Raw genomic sequence first — 27,557 nt, 5'->3', positions numbered from 1 at the left:
GATTGATTGATTGATTGATTTTGTCCTAATGTCTTTGGGACCTAAAGTGAAGTAACGTCCCCATGTGTGCGCGCAACGTAGTTGTTCGTCTGCAGGTGATTAGTTTAAAGAGCGCGCACGTAGACAGAAGTCATACAAGTAACTGCGAGCCGTGTTCCTCGACACGCACACACACTCGCTCGCTCGCTCACAACCGTTCACACACACACACCCTCTCTCTCTCTCTCTCTCTCTCTCTCTCTCTCCGAACTGGCGCGCTGCCAGCTCCAGCACGCTCCAAGCCTCCTCTCCTCTTGCGCCGCTTGCCGCTCACTTTACACCACCACCCCTTCTCCTGAGAGGAGAGAGGGAGAGGAGAGAGAGGAGGGAGAGGAGAGAGGGGAGGGAGGATAAGGTTGGAGGGAGGGAGGGAGCGAGAGGGAGAGAGGGAGGGAGGAAGAAGAGGGGTTCCTCCAGGAGCAAGAAAGAGGTGGAGCAGAGGGGAGGGATGGAGGGAGGAAGGAGAGGAGGAGGGATGGAGGGAGGAAGGGGGGGAGGGAGAGGGGAGGGGAGTCTCTCGGCCGACGCTGGGGTGAGGTGGGGTGGGGTGGGAGGGCTGGAGGGGGGCGACGGGAGCCCTTGGCCGCCTATTCGCCTTCCAGTTGCCTCCGCACTATATAAACACTCATTGGTGCCTCTGGCTGGACGCGCACACACACACTCTTTACGCACGCACTCACACACACGCGCACACACACACATATTGGAGTGTATGGGCAGCCAGCAGAGAGAGAGCGAGAGAGAGAGAGGGAGAGAGAGAGCAGCTCAGAAACAGAAAGGTACACAGAGAAAAGAGTGGACGACAGAAAGTAAGAGAAGGAGAAGAAGGACGGAGGCTCCTGAGCATCTCTCTGCACGCGCACCTTTCCACTCCTGCACGGATCTTAAAAACTTCTCTTCACTTTCCTCCACAGAGATTAAAACTTCTGCAATTCAACTTTGATTTTGCTGTTTTTTTGGGGGGAGTTTGAGAGAGACGCGATTCCTTGAAGAGTTTTCGTTCACTTTTCAATCTCTCTCTTTCTTCTCTTCTAAGAAAGTCTTTCCACTTCATCCCTCGAGAAGTTTTCACAAACTTTAGTCCTCATCAGCTCCAGGACTCGACTTTTTCCACGTGTCCCGGCGTTTTGACATAAACGTGCGTTTCATCACCTCGAGGGTTTGACACGAGTCTCCAAGTTCCAGACTTCTTCATCTTTAGGTCCCTGACCCACAACCGAGACCAAACATGAGATTCCAAACACCAGGACAGTCCCGAGCCTCGAGAGACTCCAGATCCTTAAAGCATTAAAACCAGTGGTTGTGTTTCTTCACTCCGCACGAGCTGAGGTGTGATCCTGCAGCTCCGGGGCCGCGCTGCTCACCTGTGGCACATCCACTGCTCAGGCGACACGTTCCTCTTCATCCTTTACGCACAGAAACGCCACTTTGTGACTGTTTCCCTAAAAACTGGAGCTCCAGTGCGTCTGAAGGAGAAAAAGCCCTCAGTTCATTCATTCTGAGAAACACACAGCCGCTTCTTGTGACTTGCAGAGCGCGTTGGAGCGCGTGAAGGAGCGCTGCGCTTTTACGCACAAAAAAACAAACTAACTTTTAAGCGTCCAACTTTTTTTAAATCGTCCCAAGGATCCTGATCTTTTCCAGAAATTGGAAAAGCTTCCTGCAGCTTTGTGAGCAGACGTCCCGAGTTCCAGAGAGACGCACCGGGCTTCTCCATCACGATGCTGTTCGACAGCTTCGACCTCGTGTCGGCTCTGGCCACCCTGGCCGCCTGCCTGGTGTCCATGGCCCTGCTCCTCGCCGTGTCGCAGCAGCTGTGGCAGCTCAGATGGACGGCGACGCGGGATAAAAACTGCAAGCTGCCCATGCCGAAGGGATCCATGGGCTTCCCCTTCATCGGAGAGACCTGCCACTGGCTCCTGCAGGTAAGCGCTGCCCGGGGCGGGGAGGGGGACTCCGGGTCAGGGTGGAACTTTATCTGCGACTGATGGACTCAGTCTGATTCACTTCTTTAATTTGTTAACTTTCCAAACTTGTTTTTTTTATGATTTATTCTTATTTTTCTGTGGCGTTTATACTCCAAGTTCATTCATTACTTCTTCATGGCTTCTCTGTGTGCGCTGCTTTAACGGAACTCCGTCTGTAATATCAAGTTTCTGAGGAGGTGGTGCGCAATGGCACAGAGAGATAATATTGATATTGAGTCCTAGAGAGTATTTGAACTATAAATATGAAACTTTTTACACATTTTCCTACATAAACTGATCTCTACCTCCCCCCCCTCCCCTCCACAAACTAAACACATTCTAAACATTCTCTTTTATGCCTTTATTGGATTGTAATTTTAAAAAGTCATGATGCGCAAAGTTCAATCTGCTCATATCACAAGTCAGATGTTCGCTGTTCCTTAGAACACGAGTCTTGAGTGAACTTATAACTGGCTCAGAGAGGAACCACACCGGTGCGCCTCTCGCTCCTGGGTCTGGATGAACTTTACGCAGAGACGCGAGGGTTTGTGCGTAAAGCGGTGAAGGGTTAAGTGGAGGGTAAAGTGCACAACTCGGATTCTGCTCATCTTCACCCTCCTCCTCACGCTTCTCCTCCTGTGGTTACTTCTCGGCTGCGTCCAGAAAACACGCACCAGCGCTGCGCGTCTCACAAATAATTCAATAACACGACCCCTCCCCCCCCCGGCTGTTGACTGACAGGCGCTTGCAGAATAAAGCGGGAGTATCCTGTGACACGCATCAGACGATGAGTAACTTTTTTTCATGAAGGGATATTAATCATTTATTCACGAGATGCTTCACTTTTGAGCCAGACCCTGTTGAACTGATCCATCGCTCGCTCCTGATCCGCGAGGAGGATGAAGGTCACTGGTCGCTCACGCGCAGGAGGAGGAGGCGTGAAAGTGGTGGGAGAGTTTTTATCAGCTGAGGGAGGAAAGTGGCTGCAGCTCCTGAGCAGCGCGGACTGACGGCTCCCAGGAGCAGAGAGGACCAGGGGGCTGGAGGACACCCGGAGAAGAGAGAGAGAGGGAGAGGGAGAGAGAGAGAGAGGGGGAGGGATGGGGGTGGGGTCGAGGGGGAGGGGGAAAGGTGGGCGGTGGTGAAGCTGGAGCCTGACGAGCAGAGGCACGTTGGCCGCGTGCGGGGCTTGAACTCGCGGTGCTCCTCTCCGTTACATCTGACACCGCGCGAGACGCGTTCCAGGAATGCAACCGAGGACCGGGGCCAAGTTTATGGCGCGTGGGGGCGGAGGCGGTGTCAGTCAGACGGAGAAATAAAGAGTCTGTGCTTATGAGGAACAAATGTCCCCACCAGCTGAGTGGAGGCCCCGCAGCAGGAGCAGCTCTGATTGGTTCATCCTCATTTAAAGGATCAGAGGTTTGGTGTCACATTGTAAACTATGGACTAAAGAATTCTGTCGTACATCGTGATGAAAATGAACTAAACACTTCATTTGATTGCCATGGAAATATTATGGTGGTGTTACTAGCAGCATCAGCACATTCAGGCGCAGTACTCCACAGTATAGTACTCCACAGTACTCCACAGTACTCCACAGTACTACAGTTGTCCACACTGATTTAAACATGATATCGTCGGAGGTGAAGACGGCAGCTGCTTCCTCTTCTATTGTTTAATTCTGTCTCTACTTCCTGTGATTGGTCCAAAAAGTCCAAACTCAAGTTCTGGATCAAACAAGCTGTGAAAGCCTCCTCAGATGAAATCAAGACCTCCACACGAAGTTGATTTCAATTGTCGCAGGAGAAAGAAATGAAAAACAGAAGCGAGGCAGAGATACAGAGCTGCAGCCTGATCATCTGTGGGAAAGTGACAGAGACAGAGAGGCAGATCTGAGGCCAGCAGATGCTGTTTAATGTCTCAGCTCGTGGTCGCTCGACTGTTACAGAGACGACGCGTCAGATCTGCTCCTCGTCTTCTTTGAGGGAAAAGTTAATGAACGTGTCCAACAGCCTCTGATTAAGTTCAGGAAATGAAGCGAGAGTTGTGTTGGGTTTTTAAAGCAAAATGGTTTTGATGAAGAACAAACTGCGCACTTCACTTCACAAGACTGACTGTTGATCAGTTGAAACACCATGACAATGGATAGAGACAATTCAGTTTAGCGATAAAAGTCAAAAATCCCCATTCTTTTGTCTGAATGATTATTTTTGGCCACTTGGGGGCGATGGAAAACATCACTGACAGATCATCATTCATTTCTATTGGCCAAAAGCATCATGATGATGATCCTCTGAGGATGATAAGCCCAGTATTTGCTGTCTTTTAGCTCCATGTTTGGTCTCCACCATGACCTGACGGACACATCGGGTTGTGTAGCTGCTTTGTTACTGCATCTGTTGTGTTGCTGAGCAGCTTTTCACTCATTGCAAACAGCTGGAAGACGACACAACGAGAGGCGTGAGACTAAACTGTCTACACAGCTCAACAGATCCGATCTTGACGATACGATAATATTCTGAAGGTTAATCGCATCAGGCAACAACCGATATGTGATCATGTATAATATCTAAACACAGGGGACTTGTGGGAGTGTGTGTTTCACGAGGCAACTGTAGCTGCATCGAATTTCTTTGGACACAGAATTTGCAAGAAAATCCCTTTTTTTTCTGGAGCGCCTTGTTCACGTTTCATAATTCGTGTTTACCTCTTTTTGCTTTCACCCACTCTCCTCGTCTCCCTTTAACATAACATCTCCTCCAGATTCCCTACATAAACACACACTTCCACCCCACATGTGCACATACAGTATATTTTTACCTCCACACACACGGCGGCAGCAGCTTTTTTGCGACGGGTCCATTTTAAAGCAATCTGCAGTTAGAAATAGTTCTGAGGTCGTTCTGCCAAAGACCTGTCTGCTCCCATTAGAAGCTGAAGCTTTCAGAGGTGATGGTGCCAAGCAGGAGCGCTACACACACACACACACACACACACAAACACACATCCATGGAGTCAGGAACTACATGGTGCAGATTTTTGTGTGTACCGAATTTGATCACACAAGCGCTACTGACGCAGACTCAATGCAGCTACAGTACACATGCAGATAATATGTTTCCCATAGAGGTGTTCACACAATATGGCCGTGCATATGAACTATGAGGTTATAGACAACAGTTTGATGCCTAGCTTCATTAAAAATATACACGATTTACGCAGAAAAATATTAATGTAGGAGGCTTTGATCAGAATTATTACTCACGGTTATGTTCTCACGGCTCTGAACATGTCCTACGAATTTATTTTGAACAAACTATACCGGAAAAAAACTCACTTTAGAAAAATATAGATTTGTGTTTGTTTCAATGTTTCTTGGGGGTTAATTCCAGTAAATTTAAGTTAATGTCTTTTGTTTCTATTTCTCATATATTTCCTGTTATATTACAATAAAAATAAAAATCGCATTATATATATTAATGGATGCAGACTTGTCGGATATAGAAACAAGCAGTTAAAAAAAGTAGAAAGGACAAACAAAGCGAAACAAGATAAGTGAAATGTGGATTTTAAGTCACTAACGCTGGTCACTGAAGTAACGTGACAGGACTTCTGGGTAATGAACTCTGTCACCTTCTCAGCATTTTTCTCTGACGGCCACTTGGGGTCGCCAAAGTGCAGCATCCTCACGCAAGATTGTTAAACTCATTATCTTGTCAAGATGAAAACCCCCCAAAAATTGAAAAACAGTGCGTGCGTTTGAAATATTGAGCGCTAAGGATTCTGGGAGATAAAGTTCTCCCGACTTCCAATGAATTCATTTATCGGTCAGTCGCGGGCGCCACCGAGCCGAGTTTCCTTCGCTTGACGGAATCGATATGGACACGCGGTCTCAAGACGTCCGCTGATGCTGTTCCCAGTCTCCCAGAGAAATCTATCTGCTCCTCTATGGTTTCTCCTGGTCCGGTGCTGATAGCTCATACTCACACACACAATGACAGATACACAACTATGCTACCCTATACACGCAAACACACACGCACAATGCAGACAGGCCACGACTGAATCTGGGTCAGACCAGAGGAAATGAAGACATGGCACTGAGACGCAGGACTTTACAGTGTGTTTGTGTGACTCCAGTTTGTAAAAGACTGAACCTGGAGACACAGACACACACACACACACACACACACTCAGACACAAACAGGATGTCTATGCAGAAGGTGTGAATGTCTCTTGCTTTAATGATTCGTCAAATTTAGCTTTTAGCAGGTCAACAAACTTTGGCATCAACTCACACTGTAGACACACACACACACACACTACAGACACACACTAATGCGTTGTCCTCCTGTCTGCCAGCCTGTCCTCTCGTCTCTGTCTGTTCTGCAGTGATGAAGTGAAAATGATGGTGGGCAGAGTAATAACAGTCCTGCAAACCAAACACTCTCTCATCACACACAGTGATGACAGCTCTCTCTCTCTCTGCCTCTCTCTCTCTCTCTCTCTCTCTCTGTCTGTCTCCCACCCTCCCTCCCCCCTCTCTTTCTCCACTTCTTCTTCTACACCTGTCCCGCTCTCTACTTCTTCTTCTTCTTCTTCTTCTCGACGCACATTTTACAAGCGACATACTCTGGCAGTGAAGAGTTGACCTCAGGTAATTATTTCTATACTTAGGATCCTTTGATCTCTTCTCTGTGCACGTCCTTTAAGTACAGTCGTGTATTTACGAGAACCTTTCATTTGAACGAGCTTTTACTGCAATATTCATAACCTTGCAAAATGAAAGTTTTGTGGTAGATACATTAGCGGTAGAAAGTTCCTTTTTGCATTTAAAACACATTCATTAAAGCGGAACATATGGAATCTCTATTTTTGTCGCCAGTCAGGCATCAAACCTGATATATGAACTTTTTCAGCTCACATCTGATTGGTTTTAAAACACAATGCACATTGTTTACACTGTTAACTTGTCAAATTGTAGTTTACAGCTTTATAAAGCTCGGGGGGGAAACAAACACGACTTTAACATCTGTCACCAAACTGGGAAAATAATCAGAGTAACACGTTTCTGCTCTGGTTTTTAAAACTCGAATTGCAACATGGGCAAGTTTGACCTAAAACCACTTGGTCCCAGCTGCTAACATGGAGGAGGAATTGATCTACAATGCAGCCAGCCACCAGGGGGCGATAAGAATGAATTGGCTTCACTTTGTGGGAGCTGTCATGTCGTAACTCTTTAATATAACGTAGAATCACGAGAGTTAGCAACATTATCTATTTCTACCATGTCTTTTTGCCTCTACAGCTAGCTCTAGTTAGCGTTAGCGTCTCGTTACCGTAGCCTCGGATGACGTGTATCTTAAAGTCGACAATGGCAAAAGCTCCTGGCGAGCGACCACCCCCCCGCGGCTGAGAAATAACGTACACCATCGTTATACGCTGCAGCGGTTTGTCAGATTAAAGACGGCCGAGCGAAGGGGGGGGGGGGGGGGGGGGGGGGGGGGACCCTGGAGTTTTTAAAGCACATGTGGGATCTCTCTGTGTTTCAGGCGGATTGTTCCTTTAACCAGCTCAGACAGAGCAGGGATTGTACGGCCTGGTGGCTTCATCTATACTAGGTTCCATTACTGTGGTCCAGCCCGCTGTGTGCTGCATAGCTGCGGTTACACAGTCCCGACACACACACACATACACACTCACACACACACACACACACACACAGTAAATGGAAAGACTCTGAGTAGACGCACACAGAGACATATAACATGCAGCAGACGCACACATATAGAGTTTGTAGAAGTGCACAGAAGTTTGTGAGCTCACACGGATCAAGTTACGATCCTGATTAACTCTTTCTTTCTCTCTCTCGCTTTCTTGTGGCCGGGATCTGGCAAGTGTGTTTTTGTTGGGTGAGAGATACATAGTTCATTGGGCGGGCAACAAGGGGCAGCCCCTCTATGTGTGTGTTTGTGTCTGTGTGTGTGTAGCGGTGTTAACATTCAAGGCAGGACCCTTGAACCTCTGAGGACTCTTCTCTTCTTTGTTCCATCTCTTCTTGCTCATCGCTCTCGGTCAGATTTCATTTATTGATAGAATATAAAGTGCTCGCCCGTGTTTTCGTTCTTCTGGTTCGAGAAGGAGAAGAAGATTTTTTTACCTTTTACGTCCTGCTCCGGGTCGTTGTTTGATTTTACCGCTTCTTCGTCTGTCACCATATTTTTTTTATGGCTCCTTTCCTCTATCTTGTCTTTTCTCCTCCTTCTCCTCCCTCCGTCATCCTATCTTCTCACTTTCACACAATCAGAAATTATGAATATTAAGTTTTACTGGGAGGATTGAAGGTAAAACTTGCAGGAAGGAGCAGGGGCAGATCGTACTGGCGAGACAGGGTGGTCCGCCCCCCCCCCCCCACCCCACCCGATCCCCTACATATATATACATTTATAACCACAGTGCTTTCTGTGCGACCCCTGGCGAGGGTGTTAATCACAAGAATAACATTTTTTTTTATAGAAGCATCCCTTCATGCCTCTTCTTATTTCCCTCCATCCTTCTAGTCCTCCTCCTCCTCTTCCTCCTCTTGTTCCGATTAGCAGGAGGTACTGGCAGCCGTCTCTCTTGCCCCTTCATTCACCCCGGGAACACACTGCTCCCTCGTCCAGGACTCCTGTCCTGGGCCGAGAACCGAGCCCTCTGCTAAAAGACAGAGTTGTGTAACGGCTCAAAAGCTCCAGGTTGAAGTTACGCTTTCGTTTTTTTCTTACTGTCAACACGTTGCACGAAATCTAAAACCAGCAATAATCCAACCATTAATCACGTAATGGGACCGGGAACTGGTCGACTGCATTGATCAGCCTCCACACCACGTCTACGATCACTGCTGAAGAGACTCTGGCTCCAAAAGCAGCGTCCGATCGAACTTTAAATAAAAAAAGGCCCAAAAATCTCTGTCAACATCTGGCCAATGTAATTTTGTATTGATTTGTATGTTTGTTTTCATATATTTCCATGTTTATATTTGTTTTTTGTTTATATTCTGTAAATTACACATATTTCTTAGGTTTATACGCAAGCTAGCTTTCTTTCTATTTGTCATATGAGCTGCTGGATGTATCTATCCGTCCATTAAACTATCTTCAATATCTGTCCTATCACAACGTATTTTATCTTATCAATCGTATCCATCAATCTAAGGACTATTTTCACCGGTGGATTAATAAACAAAAAAGACTAAATCATTTGTTGACAATAAGAAAATGCTTGAATATCACCACACAAGTGTTGTGTTGAGTGTGAATGTGTGTGTGTGTGTGTGTGTGTGTGTGTGTGTCTGTGTGTGTCAGGGTATTAGCTGGGGTCCCGGGGTGAGTGCTTAGAGAGTTTTGAACAACCATAATCTCCCTTTCTATAATGTCCTCGGGTCAGGGGCCAACCCTCTCTCTCTCCGTCTCTCCCGCTCTCTCTCCCTCTCTCTCTATTCTCTCCGTTTCTTGGCTGAACTATCCGAAGCCCTTTCTCGTTAATCCGTTCTTTTTTTTTTTTTTCAAAGCCATCTCTCCGCCTCCTCCGCCACGCTCTGCGCTCGCTTTCCCCCGCTCGGTCTCTGGCGCCTTCCATCCTTCACACTTTCTCTTCCTCGGTACCTCACTACCATTCTCCATCTCTCTTCCTCCCCTCCTTCTCTTTCCTTCCCTCCTTTCCTTCGCCTCCTTCCTGTCCTTCCCTCTTCTTGCCCTCCTCTCATTCCTTCTCTTTCTCCTGCTCTCTCCGTCTCTCTGATGTGATGGCGTGACCGCAAAGGGACGGGGTCCATTGTCAAGTCGAGGACCTGTCGCACCATTCAAACACACAATCAGACACACACACAGACACACACACTGGTTCCTTGGTATCTCTGGCAGCGGCTGAATGACTGACAGCTGAAAAGAAAGAAGGAATTCCCTCACAGCCTTTGACCTTGTTTCCTCTCTTTCGTTCCTCTTCTCCACTGACGCCGCTTCGTTTTTCACTTTTCATTTTAAGAACCTTTATTTCTGAACTTCACCTGCACCATCATCAGTTTATTATGTTATTATATTTATTATATTTAAGTTTCCTACGTTAACATTCAACAGACCAACCGACCAATGAGCTTCTTTGTTTTTAAGGGACCTGTTGGGCGTTAGTGGAGGAGTGAGCTCCACTGAGTGATCTGCTAGTTTCTGTCAGGCCTCCACTTAGCATCACCCCAATATTTTCATAGTTTTAAAGCTGCTCTGCATTTAAACTCTCTCTCCTCCACACTCACACACACACACACACACACACACGTGCACACACACACTGTCCCCCCAGAGCTTGCCGTGTGTGTGTCTGTGTGTGCCGGTGGAGCCGCGGCGTTGATCTGAGTAAACATAATTAGCTGTGTTTTTTTGTCTTGCCCTAATAAAAGAGTCATTTGTTGGACATTTCCACTGCGCTACAAAGAGGACATTTATAAGCCCGGGCCCAGGTTCGCCCCCAGGCCAACCCCAACAGAACAGACGGGGTATTTTTAGCATGGTCGACACGCTAGCTAGCTCTGCTCGGACACTGAGTGTGTGTGTGTGTGTGTGTGTGTGTGTGAGAGAGTGAGAGAGAGAGAGAGAGAGGTGTGTGTTTGTAGAGAAACAGAAAGAACAAGCGAGACAGGGAGATTTTTGAAGATGTTCTGTGATTGTGTTGACGTTGGTCAGGGACTTTGAGTGTGTGAATGTGCAGTGAAAGGTGTGTGTGTGTGTGTGTGTGTTTGGATTGCATGTGTGGAAAATCCTCGACAAACCCTCCCCCCACCTCCCCCGCCCTCTCTCTCACCCCTTTATTGAGGTTCTTGTAACATATCTGATAAATCTCTGTTCAGAAAATATAAAAGAGACTCTGTAGGAACTGAAGACGTGCGTTACAAGTGCGACCCTGTACAGACGCTAGACACACACACACAGACACACACACACTGAAGTGAGAGCTCTGTACTTAAGGAACGATCTCTTCTATCCACATGACCTTTGACCCTGACGTATCCTGAGTTAACCAGGAGTCTGATCTTGCAGCCGAGCACTGATTTATATCTGATATGAAAACAAGTCGGTGTAGCTGCGTCACTGCCGACCTCAATGTGGACGATCGGCAGAGGGAATGTGTTTTACAAAGTTAGTCGAGTGTAGTTGTGCGTTTGCTATGACAAACCGGATGAGAAGCGAGGACGTGTGGAGTTGTTTGAAGGTTTCTTCTCGTCGGCCGTGAATTTTCCTGCTTCGAGTTTGACTTGGTGCTCGGAGAAAGAACACGAATGAGGACGTGTATTTAAAACTTGAATTATAAAGTTTTAAAGGTCAAGGTGTAAAGATTTGAATAGTTTCATTATCAATTTGCACATTTGAAGAGGTTTATATCATATTGTTGAAACTGAGACGGAAAAAACGAAACAAATTCCTGTAATTTATAAATTATTTCATAAGAAATTATATAAAATACAATAGCAATTTATATTAATACAATAATATACATTTAAATGAGATTAACAATTACGCGTTGATTTATTGTTTCATAAAGTGATTTATAAGACGCACAAACTTCACACACAGGCTTAACAACAAACCAGCGAGTCCTGCTTCACACGTGTGTTACTACAATGTTCAAGTGATATCAACACATCTGAAGCTACCGACGCCTGCCTGATGTTTCCCTTCACACACACACACACACACACACACACACACACACACACACACACACACACACACACACACACACACACACACACACACACACACACACACACACACACACACACACACACACACACACACACCAGGTTTGGCGCCTCCGCAGCCGCCTTGTACGTCTCTCAGTCGCTAGGTCACATGTCCACAAGAAGAAAAAAGCTCTAAACTTTCTGCCCTCCATCATCAAGAGAAACCTCTTTATGGTTTTCAGCTCACATCAGAGTTTGTCGCCGGTGACCTCAGCGGTAAAATCAGCCGTAATGTTGTGGTAGCAATTTTGGTTAGAGTTTTTTTTTGTGTGCGAGAACCGAGCGAGTGTTTACGGTGAAGGAAAGTGTGTTTCAGTGTTCGGCAATCAGTGTGAAGCTGTGACGCCTGCGTCTCGCCGGCGACGTCTACAAGTGCTAGTGTGTCTGTGTGTTTGTGTGTGTGTGTGTGTGTGTGTGTGTGTGTGTGTGTGTGTGTGTGTGTGTGTGTGTGCGCCGTGGTCCCGTATGTGGTTATGTACGTGTTCTTCTGCAAGAGAAGTGTGGCGTCATTACATCACAACTTTTCCATGATCGCTCTGTGTCTGTGTGTGTGTGTCTGTGTGTTTGTGTGTTTTTGCCAGGATTGGGGGAGGGGGGGGGTGGGTGTACACTTCTCACCTTTTAAGCTAAATGTCATCCAGACCACACCCCTCGGCACGCACATGCACACACACAGACAGACACACACACAATGCTGTGTTCATGCAGGGAGCATGACAGATGAAAACTTTTTTGTGTGTGTGTGTCTGTGAAAAGAAGATGGACAGAATGGAAAGAGATACACACATTGTGTACTTACCTGACCACATACACACACACAAACCAAAGAAAGTACACAATCGACCCAATCTGATGTTGTATCTCAGGAGTGTGAAAGGGAGCCTTGTCTGGCTGCCTGAGGAACTCCCTTCAAAATGTGTGTGTGTGTGTGTGTTTGTGTGTGTGATTGTGTGTGTGTCTGAAGGCCTGCCAGGCAGACATACTAAACCACTCTACATCCATGTGGCAGCAAAATGTAGCTTGGAAAACAACCCCACTCTAACACACACACATACACATACACACCCTGAGGGCTCCAGAGGCCAGCCGGCGACCTGGTGCGTGTGTTAATGTGTGTCTGTGTGTGTGTGTGTGTGAGAGTGTGTGTTTGCATGCCACAGTAAAAAGAGGAAGTGTACAGGAGCTGTGAAAACAGTCCGGGTCAACAGTTTGTGTCCAGACGACCAAACAGGGAGAGAAGAAGAAACTGAAATCAGCTGAAATCAACGGAATCGGAGAAATGACCACGACTGAGTTTTTTACGACCACGCGAGCAGGACCACAATGCATTGCAGCGACATGTGCATCTCATAGAAAAACACTGAAATCTACTAAAACACACGTTGCAGACAAAATAATGTCGACACCTCAGGAGCGCGGTGCTACAAAGGTGTGTGTGGGCGGGGGGGGATGGGGGGGGCTAATTAGCAGCATTTTACATCTATAAAAGGCGTCTGGCAATCAGGAGTTTTCAAAGCGACATCAAGCAGCGAGCGGAGGAAGACGCAGCTGTGCTCGATTAGAGTCGAGTTCACACGGAGAGAAACTTTAAGAAGTGAGGGAGGAAGAGATGAGCGGCTACTGACGAGAGCCGAGCGGCTACTGACCTGGCGTCTGTTGTTTGTAGTTGAAAAGGTGTTTTTTTGAACTGCTGCTGATGAAGATTGAACGCAGATTAAAATGTGATCTTTCACGTTTTGCTGCCACAAACCTGGATTATGCTACACGACGCACAAGAGAGCTACCATTTCACAACATGTTGTCGTTATAACTACACAACTAAAACACAAGCATTGGCAAAGGTCGGGGTCTAAACTCATAAAGGTTCAACATCGTTAACCCTGACGTGAGGAATCCTCCATAATGGACGTAGGTGAACCCGGGTCGGAGAGAGCACCTACCTCTGCAGTCACGTGTCCTTCAGAGTGGACGTCTGTCCCGTGGACTCATGAAGTGTAGATGTTGTGTTTGTCTTCACACTGTAAGACACGAAGAGACAGAAGGACGACGTCAAAGATAAACAAGAAGTCCCATCTTTAAAATCGAATATTACTGCTTTACACCACTTTAAGTTTCTGATTTGAGCGTATTAAAGGTTTCAGGGCTTAAATGCAGGACGTTAATCACACATTGAACCAGAGACACAAACACACACACAAAGAGAGAGACACACACACACACACACACACAGAGACACACACACACAAACAGAGACATGCGAGAGGTGTGTCTCAAACAGGAAACAAACTACGCTCTAAAATTAGCTCGCTGAAAGGTGAAAACTCATACTGTACAAAACTGAAAACACACATGTGCTTAGCTGGCACACAAACACACACACACAGTCACACACACACACACACACACACACACACACACACACACACGGTGATGTGCTCACAAGTGAAATATATCTTACTCTTACATAAATGTCAGACCAAACATTTTTTTTACAGCACCCAATAGCACGGCTCCTCTGGCCCGTGTGTTTACACATGTTACCCGTGTGTGTATGAATATGTGTGTGTGTCTGTGTGTGTGTGCCTCACATTCGTACATATCTCTTTCCCCAGGAGTAAACTGGGGTCAAACCAGTTAGTGTTGTCACGGATATTTGCAGTTAGGCCCCTGCGTGTTTGTTTGCTTTCCACATTTATTTTTATAGGTTTTGTGAATTTGGAGTGTGTGTCTGTTTGTGTGTGTGCGTATGTTTGTGTGTGTGTGTGTGTGTGTGAGAACATGCCTGACCACATTCGGCCTCTGAGTGTGTTAATGCGTACATGCATGTGTGCGTTTACTGTATGCACAAGTCTACGAGTGTGTGCTGGCACATGAGTAATGTGTTTGTCTTCAGGACTTGGTGTGTATCAGTGTGCATGTGTGACTGTGCACGTGTGAGTGTGCATGTGTGTGTGGATCGCGGTACGCTGCCCTCGGGCTGATATATATTCTTTTCACTCAAACAGCCCATTTACAGTTCTGGGGTCGGCTCCTTCTCGCTCTGCCGTGACCCGGACCGTTTAGAGGTCAGCGTCAAAGCTGAACTCAGGTCAGCTCGCTAACTGACTCCAGCTCCGGTCCTCTGGGGGCTGCTGACAGCCGGGCGGCTCGGACTCCGGGGCGGGGAGCGAACCGGCTGCCGGCCTCCTCTGGCTGCTGCAGGAGGGAGAAGGGGAAATGTGGGGAGAACGTTTGGTCAAATCTCAAAGCCTGAGAAGCAGATTTTTGAATATTTGCACCTGGAAGCTCGTTGTTGTGATGCTTCAGGACTTAATGGCTCAAAATCTGATTTCTAATCTGTAGAACAGCATTAAAAAGGTCATTAACTTTGAACTCTGAGCTTCTGAAAGTGTCCAGTTGTTCCTCAGTCCAATAAACCTGTTAGTTGTGGATATGAACATGAAGAGCTTCTTTCATTCGTGTGTTTGGATCAGAGATTTCATTCACTGGTAAATGTTGTGAGAACCTTTGACCTCCGTCACCGATGTGACTTTTCATTGAATTAACCTGATGTTCACCGGCTCCTTGAACATCTGTGGTGCATCGCTTCTCCTTCAGTTTACTCTGCTGCTCCGAAAAAACCCAGACGAGGGAAACATCAGTAGCTTGGTGCGTGGTGGGGGGGGGGGGGGGGGGGGCTCGTCAGAAATGCTCTGTTTGGGCCCCAAACCACAGAGAGAAGAAATACTTACTCGGAGCTTTTAGGTCTGAAGATCAAAGCGCGAGTCAAGGTCAGATCCTCGAGGCTCAAATTAATGGCGAGCATAAAAATGAGTCGTAAGAATCGCTCCGACCGGGAGGAGGAACATTTCAGAGCTTCAGGAGCTTTTTCTGCTCGCGTCTGCAAAGAAGTTCCATCTGCATCTTCAGGGCTTCTCCTGGAAGTGAACGTCCCTCAGGTTTAAATTCAATTAGGCTGCACCAGCAGATGAGTGACGGGGATCTCCGTCAACTGGAGGAGTGTTTGGGTATTTCCTCAGAATAATGTTTTCTCACACCCTCTCCGGCACGGCCCCGACCACGAAGGGAAACTCCAACATCAGCAGTTTCTTTTGGTCGAGGGTTTTTCTTCTACCGAACATCGTTTAAAACAACTTCCATCCAAAGGGAATTCCAGGTTTAAAGTTTCACGTGTATTTCAGACGCCTCGAGATGGATTAACTTATAAAAGTAGCTTGATACCTTTATGTTTCCCTGCCTTCTCCAAAATGAATCTTCTTAAAAATGAAATAAGCGAACAAACACGGCTTGATTGTAGATTTGTCGATATTTGACTGATGATCCATGATCCTAACACCCCCCCCCCCCCCCCCCGTCCCCTCTCTGTCCGTCCCTCCAGGGTTCGGGCTTCCACGCGTCGCGGAGACAGAAATACGGCAACGTGTTCAAGACCCATCTCCTGGGCCGGCCCCTGATCCGGGTGACGGGCGCCGACAACATCCGCAAGGTGCTGATGGGCGAGCACACGCTGGTGACGGTGGACTGGCCCCAGAGCACGTCCACGCTGCTGGGACCCAACTCGCTGGCCAACAGCATCGGGGACATCCACCGGAAGAGGAGGAAGGTCGGTACACACGCACGGACACATCTACACAAAACTGTGTGTGTGCGATGAGGAAGATGTGTGATACAAACATCGAGCTGAAGCTCAGGTCAAAGCAAATTGACTGATTTAAAAACATTCACACATTGACACAGTGCGTGATTCCTCCCTGACTCTATCCATTTTCCTCTTTCTATCACGTTCTCTCTTTTCGCTCCCTCTCTCCTCCGTCCATCCTCTCGCTTCCCCTCCTTTTCTTGTTCTCTCTCGCTCTCTCGCTCTCTCTCTCTCTCTCTCTCTCTCTCTCTCTCTCTCTCTCTCTCTCTCTCTCTCTCTCTCTCTCTCTCTCTCTCTCTCTCTCTCTCTCTCTCTCTCTCTCATCTCTCTCTCTCTCTCATCTCCTCTCTCTCTCTCTCTCTCTCTCTCTCTCTCTCTGTCTTTTCAGTGCCAGGACCATTTCAGGTAATCAGCCACTTACCTCTCCCTCCGATTATCCCCTTATCCCCCGGGGGCACATACCTTCCTCTCTCTCTCTCCCTCTCTCTCTCCCTCTCCAACAAACACACATGTATATACACAAACACACACAAATGGCTGATGTGCATACACACAAACACACACAAAAGGCTCAGGATGAGAAGAACAAAGCAGGGTCTGGTGTGTTTTCCTGTAAATCAAGTGTCTCGTTTTCTCTCTCCGGATCCACCATTGCACGGGGGGGAGGAAGGGGTTGGGGGGGATAACGTGGGGTAGGAAAGGTGGGGGGGGGGATCTTCGGAGGTGGGGTCGGGTTTCGTTGCCCCGTTGCCCCGGGATGGCGAGGGGTTGGCTGGGTCTAATCTGGGCTCTGATCCTCTCTGCGCTCCCCGGAGACCCCCGGCACTAACCTCATGTAATGACCCCTGATTATGGAAGGCTGCCTCCGACACGGCACAAAGAGGGGCTTTCTGTGGGGGCCCGACACACACACACACACACACACACACACACACACACACACACAATATATGTACGCAAAAGCATATGTGTGCACGCACCTGAACATTCCCTGCTCTCCCCTCAGACACAGACAGACGCTGAGAGACATTCATTGATTTCCTCTGCGTCCTCGTCCACAACCAAGCGCAGGACAGGTGTAACTCAAGCCCCAGAATCCCTCTCTGCAGTAAAGACTTGCTAAGTTCTTTACAGTAGTGTAAGAAAGTAAATGTACTTAGTTACATCCCATCACTGCCAGGTATAAATATCCCTTTGCAAATATGAGGTTTACAGTCTTGCTCAAAGGCACCTCAGCAGCCTCAGACTGATCCTGTGGTTGTTGTGGAATCAGAGGCACGTCAGTTTTAAGACAGGTCAACAAACAGTGAGACTGTGTGTGTGTCTGTGTGTGTGTGTGAGTCTGTGTGTGAGTCTGTGTGTTGGCAGTGCTCTCCCTCCTGTTTTCTGGGTAATAAAACTAAATCAACAGACAGAAGTGAAACAACATCGACTGGGAGAAAGAAAGCAACTGGTTTTACTGTCTGACCCACTGGACCCGAACTGCTCCTGCCTGTGTGTGTGTGTCTGTGTGTGTGTCTGTGTGTAGTTTTTGTACGGAAAAACAATCTTCACACACACAGCACATTAGCTCTTGGTGGATCAGCAGAGCCAGCCAGTTTCCATATAACCTCGTGTTAAGCTAGGAAACTAACTCCATGGAAGAGCCGCGGCAGCCTGCTTTTCCACTACGGGGCCGAGCAGGGGCCAAACGGGGCCGGCCAGGTTTTACACATCACCGCGGACTGAAAACAACATCACACACGAGCTGCTGCATAGGAGACGTCTATCCAGCACGTTGTGAGGACTCCACGGACTCACATTCCGACAGGTGCCAGTTGGGATGCTACTCTTACACGAGTCAGATTCAAGGTCGAGGGGGCAAACATTAAACTGCCTTAAGTTTACATTGACTTTGGCCACTGGAGGTGGTTCAGGCATTGTATCAGGACGCCTCCTTGACCTCCTATCATCGGGAGGAGACTTCGTACATATCCCATCTGACAAAGGAACTCCTCCGAAGGCCCCAGAAGGAGCTAGAGACCTTTACGGGGAAGATGGAGGTCCGAAACTTCCTCCATCGTCCATCTTGGATCAGCAGAATCATTTAGCTAACTGGCAAATATTCTGATAAAACTTTAAAGCAACATGATGGAACTTTTACTGAGTGACAACGTCGACTTCAAGCGATGTAAACAAACGTCACCGCTCACACATTTACATACATCTCGTACGTTGGCACGGCTGTTAAGCAAAGCAGCCACTAGGGGGCAGCGCAGAGTTAAGAGTTCCCGACAACAACAAATGATAACATAAGAAAGAGATGAATTATGTCCTCGCAACTCATAAAGTCTCTTCTCAAAACGTTCCACAACTCTTCAATAATATTTATTATATTATTGGCTACACTGCCCCCCCCCCACGATTTCCTGTGGTACTGCATTGATAACAGATTTAAATCACCTTTCTTTCCCTGAGCTGTGGTTAGAGAATCTATCTTTATCTCCTGCGACTCTATAAATGGACAGAGCGACGCTCCACCTGACCTCTGGTGGAAAGACGTCGCTCTGGGCTGAAATAACAGCAGGAGAATCCAGACTCTGTGTTGACAGTGGCAGCCAGGTCTTTATTTTCAACCGTCTGACAAAAACTCTCAATCTGTCTCTTCTATTCATTCCTCCCTCCCCCTCGTTTCGCCCTCTCTGCTTCCCCCGTTTGCCCTCCGCCAGCTCCACATTTTCCTTCCCCCTTGTTTTTCTTTCTCCGGGAAACTGCCCTCCATCTCTAAATTTAGGGGAGAAGGAGAAACAGAGACAGAGAAAACTCGAGAGAGAGAGAGAGAGATAGAAACAAACGGAGAATGGATTAAGAGAAATCTTTAACCTTTCTCTCATTTCTCTCTCACTCTTTCTTCTGTTTGTTTGTTTTCTTCTGAACAAGAACTAAGTGTGTTTTTGATAGAAGATGCTTCTCTACTTTCTCTGTGTGTGTGTGATGCTGTGTCTGCCTCCTGTGCTTCTGCTCATCACCAGTAGAGGGCACTGCCAATTCTAACTGAGATCCCTCAGCCCCCTTTTTCCTGCCTCTTAGTTTTATCAAAACAATAATTACTCATAAAAGATGCATGAATTAAGTGTTACAGTAAAGTTTCTATTGAAATCCTACGTTTCTATATTTCCATTCCAGCGGAGCAATGGTGTTGTGTTAGCAGCAGTACATCAATGCAGAAATCTATAAAAGTATTAAATGCATGCAAAGAAATTGTACTTATGTATTCTCTGATCTTAATTTGATAAATAATTAAGTATTAAATGCAGTTATATATGTATAAAAGGCTGTTTATGCAGAGTTAAGGACACTGCAAGGTTTTTAAAGTCGTTGCACGTATGTAAAAGGCATAAATGTACATTATACCTCTGCGATACACAACTCGAGCTCATTGTTGTGCATGTGCTATAAATCCTAATTCTGCAGCTTAGGGATAAACTCCATGTTTACAGGAGTGAAAGTACAATGTGCAAAGGGCCAATACAGTGAAACCTCACTTTACCACAGCTGTTTATTTACTTTCAACTCTGGAAAGTGATTCAGAGTTCAAACCATGGTCACAACTCCATTTGAGTCCGATTCTGTGGTGCTCCGGTACTAAAAGTAGAAGTTATTAAGCATCAAGTCCAGTTTCATGTTCTGCATGTGCTTTACATCTGTATTCTGCAGGTTAACTTTGATACACTGGAGAGTAACATCTGAATTCTAATGGATAAAGTTAAAAGTTAAGTGCCAATACTGCAAATGTGCACGTTAATACAGCTGTTTGGTAGCTTCCACCTCTGGAAACTGAAGCACTGAACTAAAGACTGCATGTTCTTCAGGCTCTTAAAGCACATGTGGACGTAAAAGACTCGGATGTTAACGGTCACAGAGGAAATCCAGTTAGTGCATTAACTTCAATACGTTCAAAGATAAATCACAAGTTGAAATAATGTGAGTTTTTAACTTTTCTTTTTGAACAATAATCTTCAACTAAAGCTGAAACGATTCTGATTCAACGAGAGAGAACAGGAATAAAACAAGTTTTTATAAAAGAGAAAAAAGGAAAGATGAAGGGGCAGGGAGAGACGGGAAGAGGTGGGAGCAGAGAGAGTGGGAGAGAGAGAGAGAGAGAGAGAGAGAGAGAGAGAGAGAGAGAGAGAGAAGGAGGGAAAGGAGGGCAGAGAGAAGAATAAAGGAGTCTTTACATGTCTGTGGAACCAGCAGCTCGCAGCACTTTCACATAATTTAAGACATATGGACGTTATTAGGACGGCCGTGTCTGTGTGTGTGTGACTATATCAGTGTGTGTGTGTGTGTGTGTGTGTGTAAGAGTCTAGCAGTCTGTGCAGGACAGCGTGTGTGTGTGTGTGTGTGTGTGTGAGTCTTTAAACCTGTGTCTTTGCGCTGCAGGCTACAGAAGACAGTCACGTTTTTGTGGTGCAGCAAAAATGACTGTTGCACTAAACAATCATGCACACACACACACACACTTGGAAGGTCCCAGAGTGACACTGATAAAAAACTGTGTTTGATTGGCAGCCAGAACATGGAGGGAGATACTGTGTGTACGTAGTATTGGTCTGACCTGTAGTTACCTTTCTGAGACTTGGCCTCCTGTCCGCCTGCACACACACGCACACACACACACACGCGCACACACACACACACACACACACACACACACACACACACACACACACACACACACACACACACACACACACACACACACACACACACACACACACACACACACACACACACACACACACACACACACACACACACACACACACACACACACACACACACACACAGACCCACACACTGAGTAGCAGGGTTGAGCTACTGAAGGACCAGTGATTGTCTGTGTGTGTGTGTGTCTGTGTGTCTGAGTGGGTGTGTATATAGGAATAGCAAAGTAGGCAACTCACCCAAATTGACCAATTATACATAATCCAGTGCAGACGGGTTAAATGGTAATTTCACAGCGTTACACAATCCTCCTTTGGCTTAACGAATATATTTTTGCCCACTCACCTTTTCAGTCTGTGTGATTTCTATCCATAAAAACACATTCGACTGGTTTTAAGTCTCCTGGCGATAAATCCACAATCGAGCTGAAGTGGAAACCATTAACACTTTGGTCTGATTCGAGCTCATTACGATAAATCCTCACGCGACTGATTCCTCCTGAACGAGAATCAGACAAGAATGAAACTCAGGCGGCTGCTGCAGGAAATGACTTAATGACATCGTGATTAAACGATTGATAAAGTGATTAATCAAATGACCTCGATATTTAAATTTGGGGCCAATATCCAATGAATATGGAGCCTTGTTATATTATATGTAATTTTAAATACAGGAAGACGATGCTGATGATGCTCATTTGTCTAAATCCGGCTCCTAGTCCAAACCATAACTAATCAAACGATTCTACTCTGACATCAACTCGTCCACCAACTCCCTCGGCACAAACAAAAGGAGCAAGCCCCAGTGTTTTTTCTCTCTCAGGCTGTTCTGAGGTCAGATTCTGTGTGTAATCCTCTGTGGTCAGGGTTGGAGAGCAGGTCATGTAATCTGATCTGGGACCAGCGGCCCCAGGGTGCGGCAGCAGAGGAAATGTAGCGCTGCTAACGTCTTAGGGCGCCCTGTGATCTACACTAACCACTCCCTAACACACAGACACACACAACGTACATATTACACACACACACGTACCCTCGAGGTGCGTACACGTTACCAACGTTCTCTCGTGCACACGCCAGCGGCTCAGTAGACTATTGTTCATTCATTCTCAGGGCGACGGAGGGAGGGAAGTGGGGGTTTGGCGGAATGAGAGAGAGAGAGAGAGAGAGAGAGAAGAGGGCAAGAGAGGAGAAAGAACATGAGAGGAAAATGAGGTAGACGACAGAATAAAGAGCACGAGTGCCCAGCTGATGGTTTGGTGGCTGAGACGTCGACCTCAATAACCACATGTACCCTCCTCGCTGGCCTGGGCTCAGATCCCACTGGAAGCTGCTTCTCTTTCCTCTCAGCTTCCATCGTGTGTCGGTGAAGAGAAGCACGAACACGTCCGTCTTCATCAACATGTTCTTCCAACGTGTGAACACTCGGAAAATACACTCTGAACGCACAATAAAGTCACTTGCTGTGCTCGTGTGTCTGGTTTAGAAGCCGCAGAACCAGGAGACGCTGGATTCTCGATGAACGCTGATTTAAAAAACATTTTTTATTGAGTTGCGAAATGTCGTTTGTAGTACGGTAGTGAGTACAAACAAAGTAGGCACGAGTTAAAGCAACTCTATGTAACTTTTACAGAGCAACAGCGCCCTCTGCAGCCTCACGTGGGGATTATACTGTTAGCTCTGCATCCAAGCGCTGAAGTGCTTTTAAACAAAATGCTGGATATTGCCCATGATCCTCTGCTTCACCATTAAATTCATTTCAAAGCTGTGGTTTTAAAAGTTTTTAAAAGTCACAAAGTGTCATTAGATCATCTCCAAAGGACCAAAACGTTGAACCAGTGCCTAGCTGCCCGAGATCGACCGGCCGACTTATCATTAGACGGTATTTCTTTCGCTAATATAAAAAATTTGCTTGTTCAAATGTTCCAGTCTCACTTCATTGAGCGGAAAATTCAAACCATGTGCACCAGTCGCTCTGCTCGCTTCACAATGTGCTGCGGTGCCATCGAGATTAACGGAGCGGCCGCGGCTGCGATGGAGTAAAACCTATAACTTGAGTTTTTCGGTGAGTTCCATAAACTGAAAGACAGACTTGTAGGGTCTGAAAAACTGTTTCCAAAAAAACATCCCCGAGGCAGTAGCCATTTCAGAGAAGAAGCAGCCGAGATCCTTCAGTCATTCTCTGTCCTCGCTTACGTTCGGGGGGGGGAAAGCTCGGAAGGTTAAACGCACACAAATGTTATTTATCCAAATAAAGCTAAGTGTTAGCGACTGATTCTTATTAAAACATAATAAAAGGCTCATTCTAGCCCGGGCTGCTCTCTCTCTCTCTCTCTCTCTCTCTCTCTCTCTCTCCTCTCCTGCCTTCACCACGTCTAAATCAAATCCACGACCGTTTTAAGGACAGTTTTGGGGGTTAGATCAGATGGAATGTTATTTGTCCAAACAGCAACGACGACTGGTGACTGATTCATACTAAGAAATACTACGAGCAGCCAGGAAAGACTTGACTACCCCTCCCCCCCCTCCCCATCTCTCTCTCTCTCTCGTTCTCTTGCTCTTTTCTGCCTGTCATTCTGGTTTTGCTGACTACAGGGGAAAACCCAATGTATAAGTCTCTGCGAGGACGGAGGAGACGGGGGAGAATCTGTTTTTTTTTAGAACAGACTGAGCATCACAGACAATGAATAAGAACAGACACACCTTCTGTCGGTTTAGCTCAAAAGAGCGGTAGAGGGGATGTAGAAGAGAGGTGACGGGAAAAAGAAAGAGCTGCACGGCTGAAAGAAATGTACAAGCACAATAGGATGAAATCAAATTTGTATTCTTAGGAAAAAAGATAAAAAAGACGATGAGGAAACACTTGCACTCTGTGGTGGAGATAACAAACGGCTGCCGTCTGCTCACACACCCTGAGAGTGACGCTCTACAGGAGGTTTCATATCAGCACCTGATCCTCCTCATCGACTTGCACAAACAAATCCCTGATTCCTCGTCCGCCTGCCAACTGGTGTAATCGATGAGCATTTAAGGGAAATCGCTGCGTCTGATCTTTCTCTGTGGGCGTTTGTGTCGAGAACCGAAGTGGGTCTGCGTTCCTCGTCCTCATGCTGCCACTCTTCTGTCTCTCCAGGTGTTCGCCAAAGTGTTCAGCCACGAGGCCCTGGAGTCCTACCTCCCCAAAATCCAGCAGGTCATCCAGGAGAGCCTCCGGGTGTGGAGCTCCAATCCCGAGCCCATCAACGTCTACAGGTACACAGGGAGGGGGACCTCATGAGGGGACGTCTGGGTGACAAAGGGTTTGTTTGAACGTGTAAGTGTGTTTCCTGGATGCAACTGATTGGTCGTCTGTCCGCAGGGAGAGCCAGAGGCTGTCGTTCACCATGGCGGTGAGGGTGCTGCTGGGCTTCAGGGTGTCGGAGGAGGAGATGAGGCATCTGTTCTCCACGTTTCAAGACTTTGTCGACAACCTGTTCAGTCTGCCCATAGATCTGCCGTTTAGCGGCTACAGGAAGGTATGTGTGCTTGATATCATCTCTACTTCAAAGTCACGTTTCTGCAGAGGTGTCGGTTTTATCACATCGCTCCTTATTCCTTTAAAAACGATTTAAAGATCACATTATGCTCAAAGCTTTCAACATGCTATGAGGTGCTTCTTGCATACAGCATATTCTGAACAAATCAATCCAAAGCCAACAGGATGAGTGTGAGTTGTGAGTCACTGTCAGTCAACCTTCTCTCGTGTGTGTTCCCAGGGAATCCGTGCACGAGACACGCTGCAGAAAAGCATTGAGAAGGCCATCAGGGAGAAGCCGCTGTGCTCGCAGGGGAAGGACTACAGCGACGCGCTGGACGTCCTGATGGAGAGCGCCAAAGAGAACGGCACCGAGCTCACCATGCAGGAGCTGAAGGTAACACACCAACGCAACTACACACCTGGCGAGCCAGACGTACCGGAGAATCAGGCGTGGGAGCGTTAACACATACTGTGCAGAAACTGTCGCACATATGCACACATGCTCAGTGTTTACCTAGTGAAGTGCTGCCTGAGAGAACCTGTCTGGACACGGACACGCACACAGACACACACAGACACACACACACACACACACGCACAAAAACAACAGTGATCATTATTTCTCCAAGAAATCATTTCGGGATCATAGAATGTGTGAACTAGTGACTTCTGATACACATCTTTATGTAAATGTGACAGCAGGGAAGCCGAGCTGATGCCCATTGGCAGATGTTAACAGTAAAAACACACACACTCACACACACAGACACACACACGGACAGGCACACCCACTATTTACCTATTAAAGTAATTCAGAGGAATTCTGTGGAAACTCAACTCTCTCTGCGTCTCGCTTGCTCACTGTGGTTTCTGGGTTAAGTCCAGGGCCAAAAATAAGTCAACACTCCCCCTGCTAGGGGTCTGAAAGAGGCCTCCTGTACACACACACTCTCTCACACACACACACACACACTCACACACACACACATATATACTGTATATAAATACACACACTAAGTGAACTGGGGAGCCCCTGTCGCTGAGGCCCAGGCTGGAGCACTCCACTGCAGTTTTCTGACGTGCACATATAACAGACACATGTGGGCTGAGGCAGAGACGTGTTTTGACACAGACGAGGGCAAATGAGAGGTTTTTAATGAGAGTCGTGCTGCCGAGCCCGGGGAGGAGGTCTCGATGTTGTTACTGGACAAACTCTTCACATTTCCAAACACAGTACTTTTCAGGAAGTAAAAGATAACATACTTTTATGAAGTATTTGGTTTGGTTGTTGTTCCCAATGTTGCACCTAAAGTTTGACGAGTTCCCAGGTTGATTAACAGAATTACTTCAAATACGACAACTGACAATTCTCTTACACGGAGGGTCACAAATTCCCTTTTATACAATTACAAAATCTATTATATTTTATTGCTATGACCTTTAAAACAGTAATAATGGCTGTAGCTGTGCATTTGGCAAATATCCACCCCCATTTTCCAGTAGACAAAACTACCATCTGGATTCAGATCTCCAGACATCAGAAGCTGAGGGAGAATCCAATTGGCTTCACCACAAAGTGAATACAAATCAACTCATGTGCCCTCTGTGCAGAAAGGCACTCAGAGGATCCTGGTGCTCACGCTAGAATTAAACTTTTAAGGGGCTTTACTCCACTCTGGTCAAATAGTGAATGGCAAAAGTGAAACTCTTCCAAAACCCTAATAGAGAAGAGTTAAATAAATGTAAGAACATTGCGTTCAAGAAGTTAAACTATTGTTCCCTCCCCGGGGCTCAGGACCTCCAAGGGGCAATCAGGACAATGAGACCTTTCAGAATGAACAAATGCACTGATGCACCATCCCACCTCTCCATTATCCCTCAGGAGTCGACCATTGAACTGATCTTTGCTGCCTTTGCCACCACCGCCAGCGCCAGCACCTCCCTCATCATGCAGCTCCTCCGCCACCCTGCCGTCCTGGAGCGGCTGAGGGAGGAGCTGAGGACCAGGGGCCTCCTCCAGAATGGCTGCCTGTGCCCCGGGGAGCTGAGGCTGGACACCATCGTGAGCCTCAAGTACCTGGACTGTGTGATCAAGGAGGTGCTGAGACTGTACACGCCCGTGTCAGGGGCCTACCGGACCGCCATGCAAACCTTCGAGCTTGACGTGAGTGAGACTGAGGACGATTCATTCATATCTCCAGCACTTCTACTTCCTCATGCTCAATGACGTTCTTTGAAAATTTGGTGTTTTCAGCTTTGTTTCCCTCTTCAGGCTGACGGCACACTAACTCACTGGTTCTAGTCCCAAATTGGGAAAAGACCCTGCCGACCTTAAAAGTAAATGTGCGGCAGTGAAAGCTCACACTTGTCTGTCTTTTGTCTCCAGGGTGTCCAGATTCCCAAAGGCTGGAGCGTGATGTACAGCATCCGGGACACCCATGACACGTCCGCGGTCTTTAAAGACGTGGACGCGTTTGACCCCGACCGCTTCAGCCAGGAGCGGGGAGAGGACAAAGAGGGACGCTTCCACTACCTGCCGTTCGGAGGTGGCACCCGGTCCTGTCTGGGCAAGCAGCTCGCCACCCTCTTCCTCCGCATCCTCGCCATCGAGCTGGCCAGCACCAGCCGCTTCGAGCTGGCCACCCGGCAGTTCCCCCGCGTGGTCACGGTACCCGTGGTCCACCCGGTCGACGGGCTGAAGGTCAAGTTCTACGGCCTGGACTCCAACCAGAACGAAATCATGGCCAAGACAGAAGAGCTGCTCGGAGCAACAGTTTGAAGGGCGGCGAGTTGACGAGTGGGCGTGGGGCGGGGGGTGGGGGGTGAGTGATCGATGAGATCTTGAGGGAGAAGTTGGAAGGAAGGAAAGAAGGAATTTCAGAGTTATATTTTCTTCTCCACCTTTTTTCTGCCGAGT

The 27,557-nt window shown here is 47.2% G+C and overlaps 1 protein-coding gene and 1 long non-coding RNA gene across 2 annotated transcripts in view; one reads left to right on the top strand and one right to left on the bottom strand.

The window, feature by feature from the left end:
• The window catches only part of LOC133949680 (uncharacterized), a 90,971-nt gene that overhangs the window by 8,482 nt on the left and 54,932 nt on the right, over positions 1 to 27,557 (bottom strand). Inside the window, exon 4 of the long non-coding RNA XR_009920166.1 lies at positions 13,722 to 13,799. This is a non-coding gene — a long non-coding RNA (uncharacterized LOC133949680). The remainder of the gene's footprint in view (positions 1 to 13,721; positions 13,800 to 27,557) is intronic.
• On the top strand, positions 717 to 27,444 carry LOC133949632 (cytochrome P450 26B1). Its single transcript, XM_062383564.1, has 7 exons — positions 717 to 1,964; positions 16,160 to 16,384; positions 24,257 to 24,375; positions 24,482 to 24,638; positions 24,879 to 25,034; positions 26,523 to 26,804; positions 27,027 to 27,444. The coding sequence occupies exons 1-7, from the start codon at positions 1,761 to 1,763 to the stop codon at positions 27,417 to 27,419; spliced, it is 1,536 nt and encodes a 511-aa protein (XP_062239548.1). The 5' UTR covers positions 717 to 1,760; the 3' UTR covers positions 27,420 to 27,444.

This window comes from Platichthys flesus, chromosome 24, assembly GCF_949316205.1.
Source record: "Platichthys flesus chromosome 24, fPlaFle2.1, whole genome shotgun sequence".
In the NCBI taxonomy this organism is placed as follows: Eukaryota; Metazoa; Chordata; class Actinopteri; order Pleuronectiformes; family Pleuronectidae; genus Platichthys; species Platichthys flesus.
The sequence above is the reverse complement of the archived record's forward strand: the minus strand, read 5'-3'. Positions and strand labels throughout refer to the sequence as shown.

What these genes read in the sequence shown, in the direction of transcription:
- LOC133949632 (XM_062383564.1), top strand. Translation starts at nt 1,761, where the DNA reads ATGCTGTTCGACAGCTTCGACCTCGTGTCGGCTCTGGCCACCCTGGCC. An exon ending in CCTGCCACTGGCTCCTGCAG is followed by an intron (nt 1,965 to 16,159) that starts GTAAGCGCTGCC and finishes CCGTCCCTCCAG; the next exon opens with GGTTCGGGCTTCCACGCGTC. An exon ending in TCACCATGCAGGAGCTGAAG is followed by an intron (nt 25,035 to 26,522) that starts GTAACACACCAA and finishes ATTATCCCTCAG; the next exon opens with GAGTCGACCATTGAACTGAT.